At 64.0% G+C, this 17,759-nt stretch overlaps 2 protein-coding genes across 16 annotated transcripts in view; one reads left to right on the top strand and one right to left on the bottom strand.

Moving 5' to 3' along the window:
* Positions 1–14,231, top strand: part of AATK (apoptosis associated tyrosine kinase) — a 39,764-nt gene extending 25,533 nt beyond the window's left edge. For 12 of the 14 annotated variants that reach the window (XM_044938679.1, XM_025279673.2, XM_025279674.2 and 9 more), the window contains 12 exons: positions 943–1,090; positions 3,374–3,453; positions 4,075–4,193; positions 4,381–4,468; positions 5,395–5,528; positions 6,803–6,887; positions 6,960–7,081; positions 8,453–8,602; positions 9,065–11,720; positions 11,812–11,959; positions 12,120–12,305; positions 13,141–14,231. In XM_044938679.1, coding sequence (XP_044794614.1) covers positions 1,066–1,090; positions 3,374–3,453; positions 4,075–4,193; positions 4,381–4,468; positions 5,395–5,528; positions 6,803–6,887; positions 6,960–7,081; positions 8,453–8,602; positions 9,065–11,720; positions 11,812–11,959; positions 12,120–12,305; positions 13,141–13,181 — 3,834 coding nt within the window. In that variant the 5' untranslated portion in view covers positions 943–1,065 and the 3' untranslated portion in view covers positions 13,182–14,231. Of the gene's footprint in view, positions 1–942; positions 1,091–3,373; positions 3,454–3,985; positions 4,194–4,380; positions 4,469–5,394; positions 5,529–6,802; positions 6,888–6,959; positions 7,082–8,452; positions 8,603–9,064; positions 11,721–11,811; positions 11,960–12,119; positions 12,306–13,140 lie in introns of those variants that run through there. The other 2 variants (XM_044938673.1, XM_025279676.2) reach the window with 2 other exon arrangements.
* A 693-nt stretch (positions 14,232–14,924) lies between these two features.
* The window catches only part of BAIAP2 (BAR/IMD domain containing adaptor protein 2), a 63,900-nt gene continuing 61,065 nt past the window's right edge, over positions 14,925–17,759 (bottom strand). For both annotated transcript variants that reach the window (XM_006064176.3, XM_006064173.3), the window contains one exon: positions 14,925–15,708. Coding sequence is in view for 1 of the 2 variants with exons in the window: in XM_006064173.3 (XP_006064235.1) it covers positions 15,639–15,708 (70 nt within the window). In the remaining variant the exon portion in view is untranslated. The remainder of the gene's footprint in view (positions 15,709–17,759) is intronic.

The raw sequence follows: 17,759 nt of genomic DNA, 5'->3' as shown, positions 1-17,759 counted from the left end.
GGAACTGGGGTTCTGCTTCTGGCCCAGGGCTCCTGGGGAACTTGGCCATGGCTCAGGAATGTGAGGGGGCTTCCTCAGACAGAGGCGGGTGGGAAGTTGTGAAGTTCAACATAGCAGCCAGGCCCAGGAGGGACCCAGCCTGGTGCCCAGGGCCAGGCTCTTAAGGAGTCTGGGGAGAGGATGGATGCTGGCCCGCCTGGGTCAAGGTCCCGGGGCCCTGCAGGCAGACAGCCGTAGCAGATGGCAGCGCCTGTCTGGGGGTGAAACTGGTTGGGGAGATGGGCTGTCAGGAATGCTTCTTGTCCGGGAGGGGTGGGCACTTAGTTGCTTGTTCACTGGGGCAGAGTTGAGGGGGATGATGGAGCCCCCATCCTGGATCTCCCGCCGTGACCCTGAAGCGACTGACCGTGGGTGCCCCACCCAGGGCGAAGGCTGCAGGGAAGTGGGGGGGCTGAGTCGAGTCGGGGGCTGACTCTGGATGGGCCAGGGCAGCTGGCCCCCAGCCGCGCCCCACCCTACTCCCTGCCACCGAGGGGCTGGTGCTGCCTGCTTCCACCTGAGCCTGGTAGGCCTGGTGTGGACGGGCTGAGGCCGGGGGAGGCGCAGCTGCCCTGGGGCTCATGGCCCCCACCCTTGAGGCTCTGCTTGTGGGGGACAAACCCCAACCTCCCCCCCAACCAACACAAAACAAACCCTGCCCTCCTGGGGCAGCTGGTGTCCCTGGGGGAGAGGGGGGCAGGGAGTGGGGTCTGTTCTCTGCCCCGAGGAGAAGAGGTGGGTGGAGGAGGCAGCTGGCAGGGGTGCTGTGGGAGCTGGGCCCTGGGAAGAAAGGGGCCTTTGAGAGCTGGCCTGCACCCCTTGTTCCCTCCCCGCCCTGCCCCCCGACCCTCCCCGTTCTGGGGAGCCCTGGAGCTCACCGCATGTGTTGCCTGCTTGGCCCAGGAGTTTGAGAATGCCGAGGGGGAAGAGTACGCGGCCGACTTCTCGGCACAGGGCTCCCCGGCCACAGCAGCTCAGAACGGGCCCGACGTGTACGTCCTGCCGCTCACCGAGGTCTCCCTGCCCATGGCCAAGCAGCCCGGGCGCTCAGGTGAGTGACGCACCCCTGCCCTCTGGGCCCAGGTGGGAGGCTCGGGAGAGGCACAGGGTTGGTTGTATCCCCTTCCGCTGGGACCTGGGGCGCTGTGAGCAGGCTTGGGCCAGCTGGGGCTGCTGGGTGAAGGGGCAGGAGTTGCTCTGTCTGGTCCTGGGATGGGCACTGGTGTGCTGGGAGGAGGGGCTTCTCCGTGGTCCCTAGGACGTGGGCTCCGGGAGCAGGGCCCACCCATTGCAGGGAGGGGCTCTTTGGGGTGGAGCCTTTCGCTCGGGACCCTGGGTGGGGGCAGGAGAGGCCTGGGTGGGCGTGTGCAGGTGCAGGCGGAAGCCTTGGCGTCCTTGCCTTTTCTTCCACCAGCCCCATCCTGTGGTCCCCCACCAGGCTGGCCACCCCCAGGGCAGATGCAGGGCCCAAACCACAGAGGTTAAAGGTCCGTGGCCAAGCTGGGCTTTGCACCTGCCTTTGCCTGATCCAGTGCTCTGAGAACTCCCAGTTGTGTCTGGAGGCTCCCTCCAGCCCTGGGAACCCTTCCCGACAGCTTTGTGGCCAGGCCTGGGCCTGCCCCCAGCTCCTCCAGGCGCACTGGGTGGGGTGTCAGGCGCCGGGGGGGGCTCTGTTGGCACCAGGGCCTGTGATATTGGCCTGTCCTACCGGCTTGTGTTCTGGGCCCTACTGGGTCCTGCTCACGACGCTGCCCACCCTGGAGCCCAGCCTTCATCCTGGCCTGGGGGCTTCCAAGATTCAGGGCTGGGCCCTGCCCCCAGGCCCCATGACCATCGCTCCCTACCCCCACCTGTATCTCCTGGAGGAGAACTCACCAGTTAGGCAGAAATTTCAGGGCCCACAGGAGCACCCTATAAAGTCTTGAAGGAAGGGTGCTGCTATAGGAGGCCCTCCAACCTTCCTGGGTGACTGGACGTCTCCGCCTGCGCTGACACTGGGAGCTGGTATGGACCGAGTGGTCCCCTCAGGGGACACTGCACCTCTGGCCTGGGCCTGACAACTGCCCCTGGCAGTATGTGGGACCCTGAGGAATCTTTGAGACCCAGCTTCTCCCATCCCTTAGGGGACTGTCCCTGGGGATAAGGGGGACAGAGACCCAGGGGAGGGCAGTGATCACGTTTTCCATTTTACAGCTCTGCTCTGCTCTCTGTTGGGTACTCTGCTTCCGGGGAGGGGTAGAGATTTTGGTGAAGCTGGGAGAGCAACCCACCTGGAGGTTAAGGATTAAAAACCCGGGTAGCAAGGGCCACCCCTTTACACTGTGGGGGAAGATGGCCCAGCCAGGCCCAGTCTTCAGGCTCCCCAGCCTGGCTCCATGGGCTCTACCCCTTGGGTGCAGACCCCAAGACCCCTGGCCCAGCCCGCCTTGCCCCGTGCAGCTGCCAGGAGAGAGAGCTTTTCCACTGACTGGCAGTCGGCATGCTCTCCTCCATCACTGCCCCAGGGTCCACTGTCAGGGCTGCTGAGCTTGCCTGGGGAGACGCCAGGCTGAGGTGGAAGGGGGCAGCAGGCTGGGGCCCAGGGGGAGGAGCCCTGGGACTCAGGGCCCAATGGGACCCCTTACCCCCAATTCTGCTCAGCATCGAGATCAGCACTTCCTGGGGTCTGCAGTCCCCGGGAACAGCCCCTCACCCTCGGAGTCCACTGGCTGGCTGGCTCAGCCTGCCTCCTGGGCCCTCTGGTCAGCTGGCGTGGGAGCAGAATTCGGGGAATCCCTTGGGGCACAGGCAGTGTGTGGGTGGGCTCAGCAGCTCTGGCCCTTCCTCTGGGGCTCTCACTGACCCTTCCTCCCTGCTGACCTCACCCCGCCCAGCCCGCAGGAGAATGGGCCCAGTGTGTTCCGTACAGGGCTGTGCCAAGCAGCCCCCAACAAAGGAGCCTTTGGGGTGCCTGGCGCTGGAATGCCAGCCTGTGGCAGGGGTGAGGGGACGGGCCACTCCACTGTTCTCCTCCCCAAGGCCTCCGCCCCAGCCACACTGCCTGCCTGGCCTTGCCTGTGAGCTGGTCCCGGCTCCAGGCCCCGCTGTCTCCAGCCTGGCTTGTCCCTGTAGGTGGGGGCACAGCCTTCCCAGATCCACTCAGAAACATGCCCAGGTGTGGCTTGCAGGGCAGCAGGCACCCTGCTCCCGATGGCAGCCCCCATCAGGAGGGAGCAGAGGGCTCCAGGCGGCTCCCCAGAACAGGCCAGGCAGGCAGCCTCTTTAGGGGACAGGCGAGAGATGGGGTGATGATGGAGGCTGAGCTGGCATCCCTGAGCCCCCTGCCCTGTTACAGTGCAGCTGCTCAAGTCCACAGACCTGGGCCGGCACAGCCTTCTGTACCTGGAGGAGATTGGACACGGCTGGTTCGGGAAGGTGAGTTGCTGTCCCAGGGGTCAGTGGTGGCAGAGGCTGGCAGCGTGGTCCCTTTTGCCTGGCAGGTGGAGTGGGCGGGCTGGAGACATATTTCCTCTAGAAACCTCCCCAGTCCTGGGGTCCCCTCTTAAGGTGCACCCACTGAGCCCTCCCTGGGGGCCTCCGGATCTGGCACCCCTTCTCCGCAGATCCTGGTATCATGATGGGAGGTACCTCTGACTGGGCAGGGACAGGGAGCAGCATCTTGGTGGCTTCGCCCTGAGCACCAGGCAGGGGGCATGGTGGGTCCATCTTCCTCACGGCAGACCCAGAGCTCTGAGAACAGCTAGGGACCTCGGGGGAGGCAGATACCAAAGACAGAGTATTACAGCCAGGAGGGTTTGCCTAGGAGGGATCCGGAACCCATTTTGCAGATGAGTAAATTGAGGCCTAGAGGAGTCCATGGACAGAGGAGCCTGGAGGGCTACAGTCCATAGGGTTGCAAAGAGTCGGACATAACTGAGGTGACTTAGCACATACCCAATTTGCACAGAATGAGCCAAGCTTTGGCCGGAGGAGCAAGGCTGGGGGCAGAGCCTGGGGAGGGTGGTGTCTGCCCACCTGGCGATGCCTGCCCCGCAGGTATTCCTGGGGGAGGTGAACTCGGGCATTAGCAGCACCCAGGTGGTGGTAAAGGAGCTGAAGGCGAGCGCCAGTGTGCAAGAGCAGATGCAGTTCCTGGAGGAGGCGCAGCCCTACAGGTGGGTGGCCCTGGGGACTGGCTCTGCTGGAGGGGCTGGGGTTGGGCAGTGCCCAGGAGGTAGGGGCAGGGGCCCTGCAGACAAAGGCAAGCTCTGTGCCCTGCAGAGCCAGCCCCCTTGCCCCCTCGCCCCCTCACCCCCTCCCTGCTCTGAGTGCAAGTCAAGGGTGGCTTGTTGGCTCCCGCAGGGCCCTGCAGCACAGCAACCTGCTCCAGTGCCTGGCCCAGTGCGCCGAGGTGACGCCCTACCTGCTGGTGATGGAGTTCTGCCCAATGGTGAGTAGCCCACTCCCCCCAGTCCCTGCCCTGCGCTTCTGGAAAACGGGACTGGCATCCTGCAGAGGGGCCTTGGCGGAGCCGGGGACCCCTCAGCCCCACCCTGTGGGCCTCACATCCCCCCCAAAGTGGGGTCCAGGTGGCCCTGTACCACTGCCTTCCAGAGCTGGCCTGGGGGAGGAGGGAGGTGACCCCACTGCCATAGAGACGGCGGCTGTCAGGGCTGGGCCTCCATGGTGCCCGGGGTGGGGGTGGGGGCAGCTGTGTCCCCTGTGCTGCCTGTGCTGCTTGGAGTCACGGCGGTTTTCCCAAGGGGCACCCCGGCCCGCTTGGGGGGCTCAAAGCCCTCACGTCTGGTCCACAGCCTCGCTCATACTTTAGTCTCCGGCCGTGACTGAGCCTGCTAATGGCCTCGCAGGGTCCCTTACAGACAGACAGACAGATGCACACACATGCACACACGCACAGCTGAGCCGCCTGCCCACAGGGAGGTGCCCTTCCTCAGACATGCGTCCCCCCGCTGTCTAGTTTCTGGACTCCCAGGGCTTCCCCAGGATGGTCGGGCCCCCTGGAGCTGGGTGGTGTCAGCAGGTCAGGGAGTTTCCCGTGGACCCTCTGGTCACCGGCTCTGGGTTCTGTCCAGGCTCGGTGTCACAGCTCATGTGGCCAGAGGCGGGATGTGGCCCCGCTGGCCCTCAGGGCTGCCTGGGGCCAGGGGTCAGCTTGGGGAAAGTGTCCCCTGCCCGTAGGATCATCCTGCTGACGGCTGGCGTTTGGGGAGCGGACACGGGGGCTTCACTGGGCAGCAGCAGCCCCGCAGAGTTAGCAGGACACCTGGTCTCCCACGGGCCCTGCTGGGGAGGAAGGGCCCGGGGGGTGGGCAGCCGCTCCCTGCCGGCAGGTGACGGTGCTGCCCTTCTCGGCAGGGGGACCTCAAGGGCTACCTGCGGAGCTGTCGGGTGGCCGAGGCCATGGCGCCCGACCCCCTGACCCTGCAGCGCATGGCCTGTGAGGTGGCCTGTGGCGTCCTGCACCTGCATCGCAACAACTATGTGCACAGGTGAGGGTGGGGGCGGCCCGCGGGTGCTCAGCCCGGCCTCCCCCTGCTCCGGGGCCGCTGGGGGGCCTTCGTGAACTGGCTAGTCTTTGTTCAGTCTCTCGGGACCACCGTGCAAAGGGATTTTATCAAATAAAAAGCACCAGGCAGAGGGGAGCTGGACACCTGCTTCTGCAGGAGGCTTAATCGAGGGGACGCCCTCTGTCCACCTAGCCTGGGCAGGTACCCGTCCTTGGCCCCCATGATGGTCAGCGCTGCCCAGTGGCCCCATGCTGGCCCTGCCCTCCTCTGTCTCCCTCAGGCCCGGGGGGAGGGGTGGCTCTGTCCTGTTTCCCGCCCTGGCCCCCGAAGTCGGAAAGATGGGCCAGGGTCTGGCCTGGGGGGGCGTGCCTGAAGAAGTGGCGATGGATGTGGCCCCGCCAGCCCTGGACAGCGCACGGGCCGTCCTCCCCAACAATATCCTGGTGCTGAGTGATGGCACACGCAACTCCAGCATCAGTGATTTTGTTGAAGAGGGCAGCTGCCAGCCTCCCGACGCCCGCCGAGCCCGCCCCACCCCACGCCACCCACCCACCCCAAGCGCCCGTCTGTGGCTCCCGGCACAGCAGCACTTTGGCCGATGGGTGCTGAGCCCGTGTTTGCCCAGTGCCCTGGGCCCCAGACTCCCATGGGGCCACCAGGCAGGCAGGGGAGAAGCCAGTAGCCAAGGCTGGCCTTGGGTGGGAGATAAAGGTGGGGGTGAGCAGTCCCGCTGGGTGGGCACTCCACAGCACCCCCTGCCTGGGGCCCTGTGTGGACAGGGCTGGGGCAGGACCCCGTGGCTCTCCATTTCTCCACTGACGCCTGCCTCCAGGGAGTGGAGAGTGGCAGTGTAGTGGGCCGGAGCAGACTGCTGTGTCCCCGGGCTGGCTTGCCCCCAAGGGACAGGTCAGCAGACTGGTGTCTGAGGAGAAGCAGGGGAGTGGATCGGCTTCCAGTGAGGGAGGCCTCGTCCAAGGAGGGCCCTCGGGTGCCTTGCAGCCGGCCCTGGGCCTTGTGTCCCTTGTCTGCATTCTAAAGTGTGCTGCCCGTCCACTCAAACCCTCAAAGTGTCCAGGCTGGGGCTCTGGAAAGGGGAGGGCAGCCTCTCGGATGCCCCTTTACACTCACCCACTGAACTGAGCCCAGGACACCCTTGGCGACAAGCGGCCCAGCCCCCTCGGTGTCCTGGACGCGCCCCCACCCCCCCCACCCCTCCCCCCAGCACTGCCGGCTGACCCCACCCTCCCGCCCCCCAGTGACCTGGCTTTGAGAAACTGTCTGCTCACGGCTGACCTGACGGTCAAGATCGGCGACTACGGCCTGTCTCACGGCAAATACAGGGTGAGTAGGGGGGCCGGGCCAGGGCAGGGCCAGCCGTGTGGCCTGGGGTGACCCTGTCCCACGTGCCAACAGGAGGACTACTTTGTGACGGCTGACCAGCTGTGGGTGCCGCTGCGCTGGATCGCGCCTGAGCTGGTGGACGAGGTGCATTGCAATCTGCTGGTGGTGGACCAGACCAAGGCCAGCAACGTGTGGTGAGTGTGAGCCTGTGGCCCCTGTGAGGACGCCGACAATGCCCTGCCTGTCTGCACCCGCAGCCCTCACGGCTGCCCTACCCGAGCTGAGTGAACATGCTGTGAGGACCGGGGGCATGGAGGGGCTGAGTCCCACCTGCCCACCCGCAGGCTCCCTGCTGTTGGGGGGAGGCATACTGGCCACTCAGGGCAAGGCCACGTGTGTGAGGCTGTGCTTGTCTGTCTAGCCCTGTTGCTCTGTAGGAGGTGGCCAAACGTGGCCCCAGGTGAGGTCGTGGGGGTTCTGGAGCCACCTGTTGCTGCTGGTGCCAAGGCTCACGGCAGCGGGGCGGGCAGAGCTGCAGGGCCCGTGGAGGAAGCCCTGCCCTCCTCTCCCCTCCCAGGATCTACTGGGCAGACGCCCGGAGACGGCAGGGTCAGAGTAGCAAGTTGATGAGACGTGGGGCGTCGTGGTAGCACCTGTTCCCATGAGAGGGTGGGTAGGGGCTGGGGGTCTCCTGTGACCACAGCCTGGAGGTGCTAGGCTGGGCAGGTGTTTGGACCCAGTACTGCAGCCTCTAGAGGCTTGGCCATGGTGGTCCCCTGTTCCTGGTCTTGACCCATCTCTGCTTCCCACTCCTGCTCCCTTCCAGCCTGAGGCCTGTCTGGCCTCCCTCTGCTCCTGATGAACCCTCAGGGCCTGGATCCAGGGTTCAGCCCTCCTTCCTCCAGGGGTCTCTCCTGAGCCATTAATTGTGCCCCTGACACGGACACTCCATTTCCCTGCTTGACTCTCCATGTAGCTGACTCTCCCCTGCCTGCTCGCTCACCCACACTGACTGGTGTCCCCAGATGGCTTTGGCCAAGGACACTGACTTCTCTGTTGCCAAACCTTCTCTGTCCCTCATGCCCCCAGCCTCCCAGGATGGCCTGGGGTACCCAGGAGCTGGCGGAAGCCACCACCCACTGGAAGGATCCCAGTTGCCTTCTCCCAGCCTCCCAGTGTGCTGACTGCCTGGCCAGTTCCCCTGGCCCACTCACGCTGGTTGGGGTGTCCCTAGGCACCCCCATTCCCTCCGTCCAGCCTCCGCAGGAGCCTGGTGGGACTGGGAGCTTCTCCAGGGCAGCTCCTGCCCCTGGCAGTGTCTGGGTTTCAGCCCAGCATGGGAATGAACGAATGAACAAATGGAATTGGTTGGTGGGAGGCCAGTCTGGCTTTTATTTGTCCAGGCACCCCGGGCATGGGCTCAGACCTGCTCAGGTGGCACATCCTGCCCGTTTACTGAAGGAAGGCGCCATCTTCTGGTCACGGGTGTGATGATGGGAGCTGCCCTTGGCATCCAAGGCTTTGAGAACATTTGGACAGCGCTCTGATAGCCGTCATCCTCACAGGTCCCTGGGCGTGACCATCTGGGAACTCTTCGAACTGGGAGCGCAGCCCTATCCCCACCACTCGGACCGGCAGGTGCTGGCCTATGCTGTCCGAGAACAGCAGCTCAAGCTGCCCAAGCCTCAGCTGCAGCTGACTCTCTCCGACCGCTGGTGAGGCCCCTGGTACCAGGCAGGGGCGGGGTGTCCCCAGTGGGAAGGCCAAGGCTGAGAGGGGTGCTCTGGGTCCCCAGAGCCTAAGTGGCTCTTCCTGACCACCTGGGTTTCTAGCTCGCCCTGGCTGCCCCCTGGCTAACAGTGACCTCTGGGCCACTTCCTGTGCCCTCAGTGGAATGGCTTCTTTACCCCAAACAGATTTGCCTGCAGGCCTGGCAGGGATGAATGAGCTCTGGGAACTGTGCCCTGATCCATGCCATCACCCACATCACTGAACCCATTTTAGGAGACTCCCTTAACTACCTCCAGGGGCTCCTGAGTGTGAGCAGGAGGGGAACCAAGACTGGCTGGGGGCAGACTGGCTCACTCCTTAGGGGCTGGGGTCCTGGCTGGGCAGTACCACCTGTGTGTGTGTGGGGTGGGGGCAGGGGCTGAGCCCCAGGGCATCCCTTCCTGCAGGTACGAGGTGATGCAATTCTGCTGGCTGCAGCCTGAGCAGCGGCCAACGGCCGAGGAGGTGCACTTGCTGCTGTCCTACCTGTGCGCCAAGGGCGCCACCGAGGCAGAGGAGGAATTCGAGCGGCGCTGGCGCTCACTGAGGCCCGGTGGGGGCAGCGTAGGTGCCGGGCTAGGGGTGGCAGGCCTGGCCCTGGGGGGCACGGGTGAGCTGCTCGCCACCTCCTCCTTCCCGCTGCTGGAGCAGTTCGCTGGCGACGGCTTCCACGCGGAGGGCGACGACGTGCTGACAGTGACTGAGACCAGCCATGGCCTCAACTTTGAGTACAAGTGGGAAGCGGGCCGTGGCGCCGAGGCCTTTCCGCCACCAGAGGGCGCCCTGAGCCCAGGCCGAGACGCGCGCCTGCAGGAGCTCTGTGTCCCGGATGGCGCGCCCCCGGGCGTGGTGCCGGTGCTCAGCGCTCACAGCCCCTCGGTGGGCAGTGAGTACTTCATCCGCCTGGAAGACCCTGCGCCTGCCGCGGACCATGACCCCGACTGCACTGGCTGTGCCCCCAGCACGCTTGCCGCCGCGCTGCGCCCTGATGGTAGTGACCACGATGATGACTCTGACGGGAGCACGGCCGCGTCGCTGGTCATGGAGCCGCTGCTCGGCCACGCGCCGCCCGCGGATGGCCCCTGGGGCCACTGCGACTACTACCCATGCAAGAGCCGCGCCCGTGACCTGTCCTGCGCCTCCCGCTCACCCTCACCGGAGACACCGATGCTGGCGGAGCCTGGAGCCGAGGATATTGACTGGGGTGTGGGGGCCTTCTGCCCCCCGTTCTTTGAGGACCCACTGGGCACATCCCCCTCGCGGAGCTCTGGGGACCGACTATCTCCAGGTGGGGAGGAGCTGGGGGAGGCTGAGGCGTCCAGAGCCGCCCAGTATAGACACTGGAGCTCCAACGTGTCTGCCAACAACAACAGCGGCAGTCGAGCACGGGAATCCTGGGTCCCAGGCCTCTCAGGCTATACGGATTGCTGCCCTGGTATGAAGCAGACTTTGTGGGCCGTCCCTGAGCTGGGCCATCCTCTGACCCCAGAGGATCCCAGAGAGTCTCTCCTTGGGCCAAAGGGGGCCTCCTTGGGTCAGGAGCTGGGCCACTGCCTCGGCCTCCCCCATCTGTATCCTGCTGAGGGCCTGACACCTGCCCCCTGCCTGGTCGCCTCTCCCTGGACAGAGGCAGCCATAAGTGGGGGTGACAGCCCCCAGGCAGAGCCCAGGCTTGCAGAGGAGGCTGAGGGCTCTGCTGGACTCCAACTGCCCCTTCCCTCCATCCCATCCCCATCCCAAGAGGGAGCCCCACTTCCTGCTGAGGAGGCCAGCACCCCGCCCACCCTGCCTGCCTCACCCACGCCCGCTGGAAGCCAGGCACCTGCCACCGAGCCAGCCCAGACCCGCGACAGCGGCAGCAGCTCCCCTGAGCTGGAGGCTCCAGGGAGTGAAGATGAGGACACGACCGAGGCCACTTCTGGTGTCTTCACTGACTTGTCCAGCGACGGCCCACAGGCTGAGAAACTAGACGTGACACCAGCTTTCCGCTCCCTGCAGAAGCAGGTGGGGACCCCTGACTCCTTGGACTCCCTGGACATCCCGTCCTCGGCCAGTGATGGTGGCTGTGAGGTCTTCAGCCCATCAGCTGTCAGCACCCCTGGCGGGCAGCTCCGAGCCCTGGACAGCGGCTATGACACGGAGAACTACGAGTCCCCCGAGTTCATACTCAAGGAGGCACATGAGCCCTGTGAGCCCGAGGCCTTTGGGGAGCTGGCCTCAGAGGGTGAGAGCCCGGGGCCCGAGACTCGGCTCTCTGCCTCCCTAGGTGGCCTCAGCGAGAAGAATCCCTACCGTGACTCTGCCTACTTCTCAGACCTGGACACGGAGCCAGAGCCCCCCGTGGGCCCCAAGGAGAAGCATGGAGGTGTCCCGGTCCCCGGGCCGGAGCCTGATCTGGACAGCCCGAAGAGCCCCAGGCTGCAGTCTGCACAGCCCTCCCCTGAGCTGGGGGTGCCTGGGGAGGCACAGGGCACTGGACCCAGGGAGGTGCCACCACGGCCACTGTCACTGCCTGAGGACTCTTCCCCAGAGCCAAGCGCCTGCCCCACAGGCCCCAGGCAGGAGCCTCCCTGGCCCCAAGACCCAGCCCAGGTGCCGCCCATGCCCAGCCCCGTGAGTTCTAAGATTTTCTTGCTGACTCCAGTCCGGCCAAGCTCAGAAAGCCACCGCCCGGAGCTCCAGGAGACCCTGGGTCTGCTGTCAGGGTCAAACCTGCAGGAACGGACGGGGGGCCCAGGTGCCTCCAGAACCCCGCTCTGCCTGGCCCTGCCTGGACTCCCTGTGGCCCCGGAGGGGCGGCCTGAGGAGGAAGAGGAGGACAGCGAGGACAGTGACGAGTCGGATGAAGAGCTCCGCTGCTACAGCATCCAGGAGCCGAGTGAGGAGAGCGAGGAGGAGGTGCCGCCCGTGCCAGTGGTGGTGGCCGAGAGCCAGAGCGCGCGTAACTTGCGCAGCCTGCTTAAGATGCCGAGCCTGCTGTCCGAGGCCTTCTGCGAGGACCTGGAGCGCAAGAAGAAAGCTGTGTCCTTCTTCGACGACGTCACTGTCTACCTCTTTGACCAGGTGGGCAGCCGCCCTGGGCTTGGTGTGGGGAGAGGGGGTCTGTGGTGGGACTGGAAGCCTTGGGCAACAAGTGTTGCTTTGATTCCCCCAGGAAAGCCCCACCCGAGAGCTCGGGGAGCCCTTCCCTGGTGCCAAGGAGTCACCCCCCACGTTCCCAGTGGGCAGCCCAGGCTCCCCCAGTGCCTCCTGCCGGCCACGGCGGGCTGACCCCTCCCCCGAAGGCCCTGCGACTGAACAGGGTGAGCTAGGGGCGGGGCGAAGCGGCGGGGCGGGCCCTGGTGGAGGCGGGGCGACGTGGCCTGTGGCTCATTTGGTGGGCGTGGTCAGGGCGTGACATTACGCTCTGGGCGGGGTCTTCCCATCCCATCCTATCCACAACTGACTACAGATTTCTCGCAGACGGAGAGTTCGAGTGGAATGACGGCCTCATGCTGTCGTCGGCCCAAGAGCCGGCCTCGGGCATCCCCGCCGAGACTCCCAAGTCCGTCGCGCCCAGCCCCTTCTCGCGCTTCACCGTCTCACCAGCGCCTGCGTCCCGCTTTTCCATCACGCACGTCTCCGACTCGGACTCCGGGTCCGTGGGAGGTAAGGCACTTGTTGGGCGCCGAGGCCCTGTGCTCATTATTTCTTGTTTTCTGGACAAGCTCAGTTTTCAGATGGGGGAACTGAGGATCGGAGAGGTCAAATCACGTCAGGCCTGTTTACTGTGGCCACCTCGGTGTGTGTCCTCTCCTCCCTGGGGAGATGTAGTGCCCCAGACAGAGCTGACTGGGCCCTCCCAGGACTAGGCTAGATGCCCGCTCCCTCCCAGCACGTCTCAGATCTGATGGCGCTTGTCCAGGGGAGATGGTGATGGTGGTGGTGGTTCAGGTTCCCAGGTGGGGCCCTACTTAGGGGCCTTACCTCGCTCGCCCCTCCCTCCAAGCTCCACCCGTCAGCCTCAGACCAAGTGGGCTCATCCCTGCCCAGTTGCCCTCACCTCCCACCCCCATTCTGCTAGGCTTCCCTGAAAGCTCAGCTCCACTAGGATGCCCCTAGTCGTCTTGTCCCCCAGGCAGACCCAGCCCTTCCCCCTGCTGCCCTTGACCTGTGGCTGCAGCTGCTAGGGAAGGACCTGCCACCTGTCACACAGTGGCATGTCGGAACAAGCACAACTCACCAGGAGGTGGGCATGTGACCCTAGCCAGCCCAGTCCTGTTTGGGTCTGTTAGGAGAATTTCAGAGGGCTGATGCTGAGTTTTGTTGGGTTGGGTCCTTGGTGATGCGGTAGGAAGGATAAATTATCTAGCTCTCACCTAGACAAGCAGGCTGGCAGGCCTGTTGCAGCCTTAGCTGTTCAGTGGCCCCCAAGCCAGGGATCGAGGCCAGGTGGGAGTCCCTGAATCCCCAGTGTTTCCTCAAACACTCATGTGTTTGCCAGGTCCTACAGCAGGTGCTGGGGGCAGCTGTAAAGAGGCTTGAGCCCCAGGCGGCCCCTGCCCCGCTTGGAGCCTCTGCTGGTCCTGTCCCTGGCAGCAGCGAGGATGGACTGAGTGGTGGGGACTTTGATCCTGGCCGTGGTCAGCCGCAGCAGCTTCCAGCGCTTTGGTGCCCCCTTGCCACGCGCCCTGCAGGAGCAGGGCGGGATGAGGCCCCTCTCTGGCCCTGGATGGTGGAGCATCTGTGCACAGCAGCCCCGTGCTGCCCTGGGGGCAAGATCTGTCCTGGACACTTGGGTTTGCTGCTAGCCCCTAGGGATGCCCTACAGCCCTCCCCCCGCCCCCTGCAGCTGCCCCCTCCGCCCTGGCCCCTGCTGTCAGACTGCTTGGCCCTGCCCACGGTCCCTGTGGTGCACTGCAGGCTGCTGTGTCCCCGCTGCAGGTGAGAGGGCAGGCACAGGCCCCCTGGGACGGCCTCTCCCTGCCTGCTTCACCCCTTCTGCCGGTTCAGGGTTTGCTCAGTGCAAGAAGAGGTCACCTGGCTCAGGTGACCCTGCTCCAAGTCGGTGGCTGTTTCCCCTTCACCGAGTCAGCTAGACTGTAAGCTCTCCCTTCCTACAGGGTCAGGGCTGGCTCCTGTCTGGGTCCCACTGGAGCCCTGCGAAGGGGCCGAGGTGGGCAGCCTGAAAGATGGGGGGCTTTCAGGTCGCAGTCTTGCCGCTGCAGCCCCATCTGGAGGTGCCCATGGCTCCCCTCTGCAAGGTAGTGCTCAGCCCTGCCCAGCTGCCAAAGCAATGTGGGTGCACCCCATGGTCAGCGCCAGGGGGTTCCTGCTGCAGGAGTGGGGGCAGTGGGAAGGGGTGGGGCAGCACAGGGAGTATTTTTGTAACTGCTGTTGTCAGAGCCAACGGATATGGGACGCTTTTAAGTTATTGTTGCCAAAGAGACGTAAAGTTTATTGTTGCTTTCGGGGGTGTGGGCGGGGACTTGTTTTGGGTTTTTTGTTTATTCGTTTGAGGCTTAGGATGCTGGTACAATGATCTTGTTCCTTTTTTGTCTGTTTTTTAAGAGAAATCAAAGCTAAGGAAAAAGCCTTCATGCTAAGCGTGTGTGTTCTTTTGGAGTCTGCAGATGAAGCCCTGGGCAGGGCGGGGCCTGGGGTGGGGTGGGGGTGGGGGGGGGTCCCTGTAGTCCCTTGTGACCACTGGGTGAGTGCAGGAGGGAGGCCACCCTCTTTACCCCGCTGTCCCTGGCACACCTTGGTGAGGGAGACAGTGACCTTGGGCCCCCAGTGTGCCCGGGTGGGGGTGTCTTCCCAGAGCAGGGCAGGGGTGCTGACGCCTGCAGCTCTCGCCTCCTGCCTGGTAAGCTGGCCCTGCCTAGGAAAGGCCGAATGGGGGGACCCCTCTGGGAAGCTCTTCCCCCTGCCTTTCCCTCAGCACGGGCCAGCAGGGGGAGGGGGTGGTGAGCCGGGAGCAAGGTGGGGCACCTGTGCACCCCCACTTTGACCATCTGTCTTAGGACCTTGCCTCGCTCCACCTGGCCCGCCTCCAGCTTCCCCCAGGTGAGAGACCTCCGGAGCGCACCCCCCCCGCCCCCGCCCATCCTGGCTTTGTGTTCTGGGGTGTGGGCAGGCTGAAGGTGGTGCAGGGCTCCTAAGCAGCTCCTTGGAGGGTCTGGGAGGTGAGCGAGCGCTGCCTGGGACATCTGAGGTGAGGACTGCTGTCACCAACGTGGTTAGCTTGGCTGTATTTCAGCCTCAAACGTCAAATACCACAGACCCAGGAAAGTTTCTAGAATCTTGTATTTCAGCTGAAATAGGGAAGCAGCCAGGGAATCAATGGGGGAGGCTCACCCAGGCGTCCTGGGCCAGGACCGCCTCAATGGCACACAGCTTGGGGACCCAGGCCACAGCATTGATCCCCCTCCTTGGGGCCAGGGAGGAGAGGCGGGCCCCTGCAGCCATTTCTGGGTGCGAGTTCGGGTATGGGCAGGGAGAAGCCCCCCAAACTGCCAGTGGGCACAGGGAGACCCAGCAGAGGCCCAGGCAAGAGTCTGCCGAAGGTACGTGTTCTTAATAAATGCGTCTTCTGAGCCAAAGGGGCAGGCCCTCCGCTCCCCGCGCCCTTGTGTCCTGCCTGCAGGCACGCACAGGTGAGTGGCCTCATGACTGACCGGACAGGGGCTCCCCTGCAGCTACAAACCGACGGGATGGCCTTCCGTGCACCCTGGAGGCTCCCTGGCCCACACAACAGACATGCCTGATCCGAAAGGTTGGCCCTGCAGGCCCCCCTCATTCTCCTCAACCATGGCCCAGGTGCCACCTCCTGACCCTGTGGGAAGAGCCAGGGTCCAGCCCAGGCCAGATTGAGGTCGGGGCAGAAGGGTTTGGAAGGAGGGAATTCTCTAACAGGGAACAAGCTGATTGTAACAAAACAGGTTGCAGGGCAGGGCAGGGCGGGGGAGAGGGGCCCACAGGCAGTGGGTGCAGACGTGGCGGTCAGCTGAGGAGCGGGGCAGACCTGTCATTGGTCACTGTCGGCTTTAGCTGGACGCTGGCAAAGGGGTTCCTGGGGAGAGGAGAGAAGAGCCATTTCAGTGGTTTTCAGGAGAGGTGCTGCGTGCTGCCCTGCGGCTGTGGACAGCACCAACCCCCACCCCCGCCCCCAGTCAGCCTCCCAGCTCAGAGCTGGGGGTGGTGGAGGCCCCGCCTGCAAGGCCAGCTGAGCCTCAGCGCACCACCCTCTGCTCCCAAACCTGTCCTGCTTTGAACTGCAGGCCCTCCCAGGGCAGGTCGGCTTGGGAGGGCCCTCTGCTCCTTCCACATGTGCCCCAGTCCTCTCTCTGCAGCCCGAGGCAGCCCCCCATGAGCTGCATCCGAGCTCAGTGTGCAGAACCCCTCCAAGGCCCAGTGTTCCCCCCCACCCCCCACCTGCCTGAGCAGCAGCTGAGCCCGTCTGCAAGGACACGGCCATCGACACACAGACAGCTCAGCAGAGCGCACAAGCCCGGCCCATGCGTCCCGGGGGCTCGGAGTGGCCCGTCCCAGACCCACACGACAAACAAGGCGCAGGCACAGTCATGGCGAAGGGGCTGGCAGGGGTGGACACCCACAGCCCCTGCGGAGGGGCTGACCGTCTCCTCAGAGAGGAGCCGTTCCACCCCTGGGTGCTGAGACGGCGGCTGACGGACAGACAGATGCGTCAGACAAGGGGCTGAGACAGAACGAGAGGAGCGCAGGGTGGGGCCGGCACCTGGCCTCGAGCTCACGGAGGCCTCTCCTCCTTGGTTCCCAGTGGGCTCGGAGGACCCCGCCCGGGCGGGGACGACATAGGACAGCAGGCAGTCCCGGGGCGACAGCACAGATGGCATGGAGGACACGGAGGGCTCAGCACGAGCAGAGCCGTTACCTGGGGCTGGGTGGCCTCTGGCGCGGCCGGGTGTCCGTGGGAGCTGGGCAGGCACTCCATCCAGGTGCCCAGGAAGAGCACGAGGAGGGGCACCCTCCTGTGTGCCTGAGGACCTGGCACTTTCTGAAACACTGAGGCACACTGGACTCAGCTGTTTAAAGGTCAACTAGGGAAAAGAGGCTGACGCAGCAAAGCGTGGCTTCCGCGTCTCCAAGACACCGCCCGACAGCTGGCAGCACCCACGTCGGCCTCGGTTCCACCCCTGCCTTGGCGCATCTGCACCCAGCTGGTGGGGCCGTGGGCTCCCTCCCTCAGGGCCTCTCTCTGGTATCCTTGGTTCTGGTCTGTGCAGATACGCTTTGGGCAGGGACTGCCTGGCAGTTCTGCTGTGACCAGGCTCATGGCCCCTGGGACAGGGTGCAAGGCAGCCATGGGGGCTGCTGCCCTGATGGGACTCTGGTCCTGGAGGAGGGCTCTATGCCCTTGGCTGTCCCCAGCCAGGGTCAGGGCAGGCGGTCCTGGGGGGCCTAGAAGTGGGGCAGGTTTGTCCATCCAGAGCTGGGGACCCATCATAAGTGGGGACCCAGAGAAGGGAGGATGGCACGTGTGCTGATCAGAGTTGGGGGCAGAAGGGGGCGCTGGCCAAGTGTGTCCTGACACACCTACAGTCTCATCAGAAAGGGTTGGTGACCAGCCTTGTGTAAATTAATGAAGTTAGAATGCACCCTCACACCCTACACAAAAACAAAACTCAAAATGGTTTAAAGACTTAAATGTAAGACATGACACCATAAAACTCCTAGGAGAAAACACAGGCAAAATATTCTCAGACATAAATCATACCAATGTTTTCTTAGTCTCCCAAGGCAACAGAAACAATAGCAAAAGCAAACCAATGGGACCTAATCAAACTTACCAACTTTGGCACAGAGGAAGCCATAAACAGACAACCTATGGACTGGGAGAACATACCTGCAAATGATGTGACTGACAAGGGCTTAATTTCCAAAATATACGAGCAGCTCATATACCTCAACAAAGAAAAGCAACCCAGCCAATAAGTGGACATAAGACTTAAGCAGACGTCTGTCCAAAGAATACACACAGATGGCCAAGAGACACGAGCAAAGATGCTCAACATCACTAATGATTAAAGAAATGCAAATCAAAGCTACACTGAGGTACCAACCTCACACTGATCAGAATGACCA

The sequence above is a fragment of the Bubalus bubalis genome, chromosome 3, assembly GCF_019923935.1.
Source record: "Bubalus bubalis isolate 160015118507 breed Murrah chromosome 3, NDDB_SH_1, whole genome shotgun sequence".
Classification (NCBI taxonomy): Eukaryota; Metazoa; Chordata; class Mammalia; order Artiodactyla; family Bovidae; genus Bubalus; species Bubalus bubalis.
Note: the sequence above shows the minus strand (reverse complement) of the source record. Positions and strands in the feature narration are given on the sequence as shown.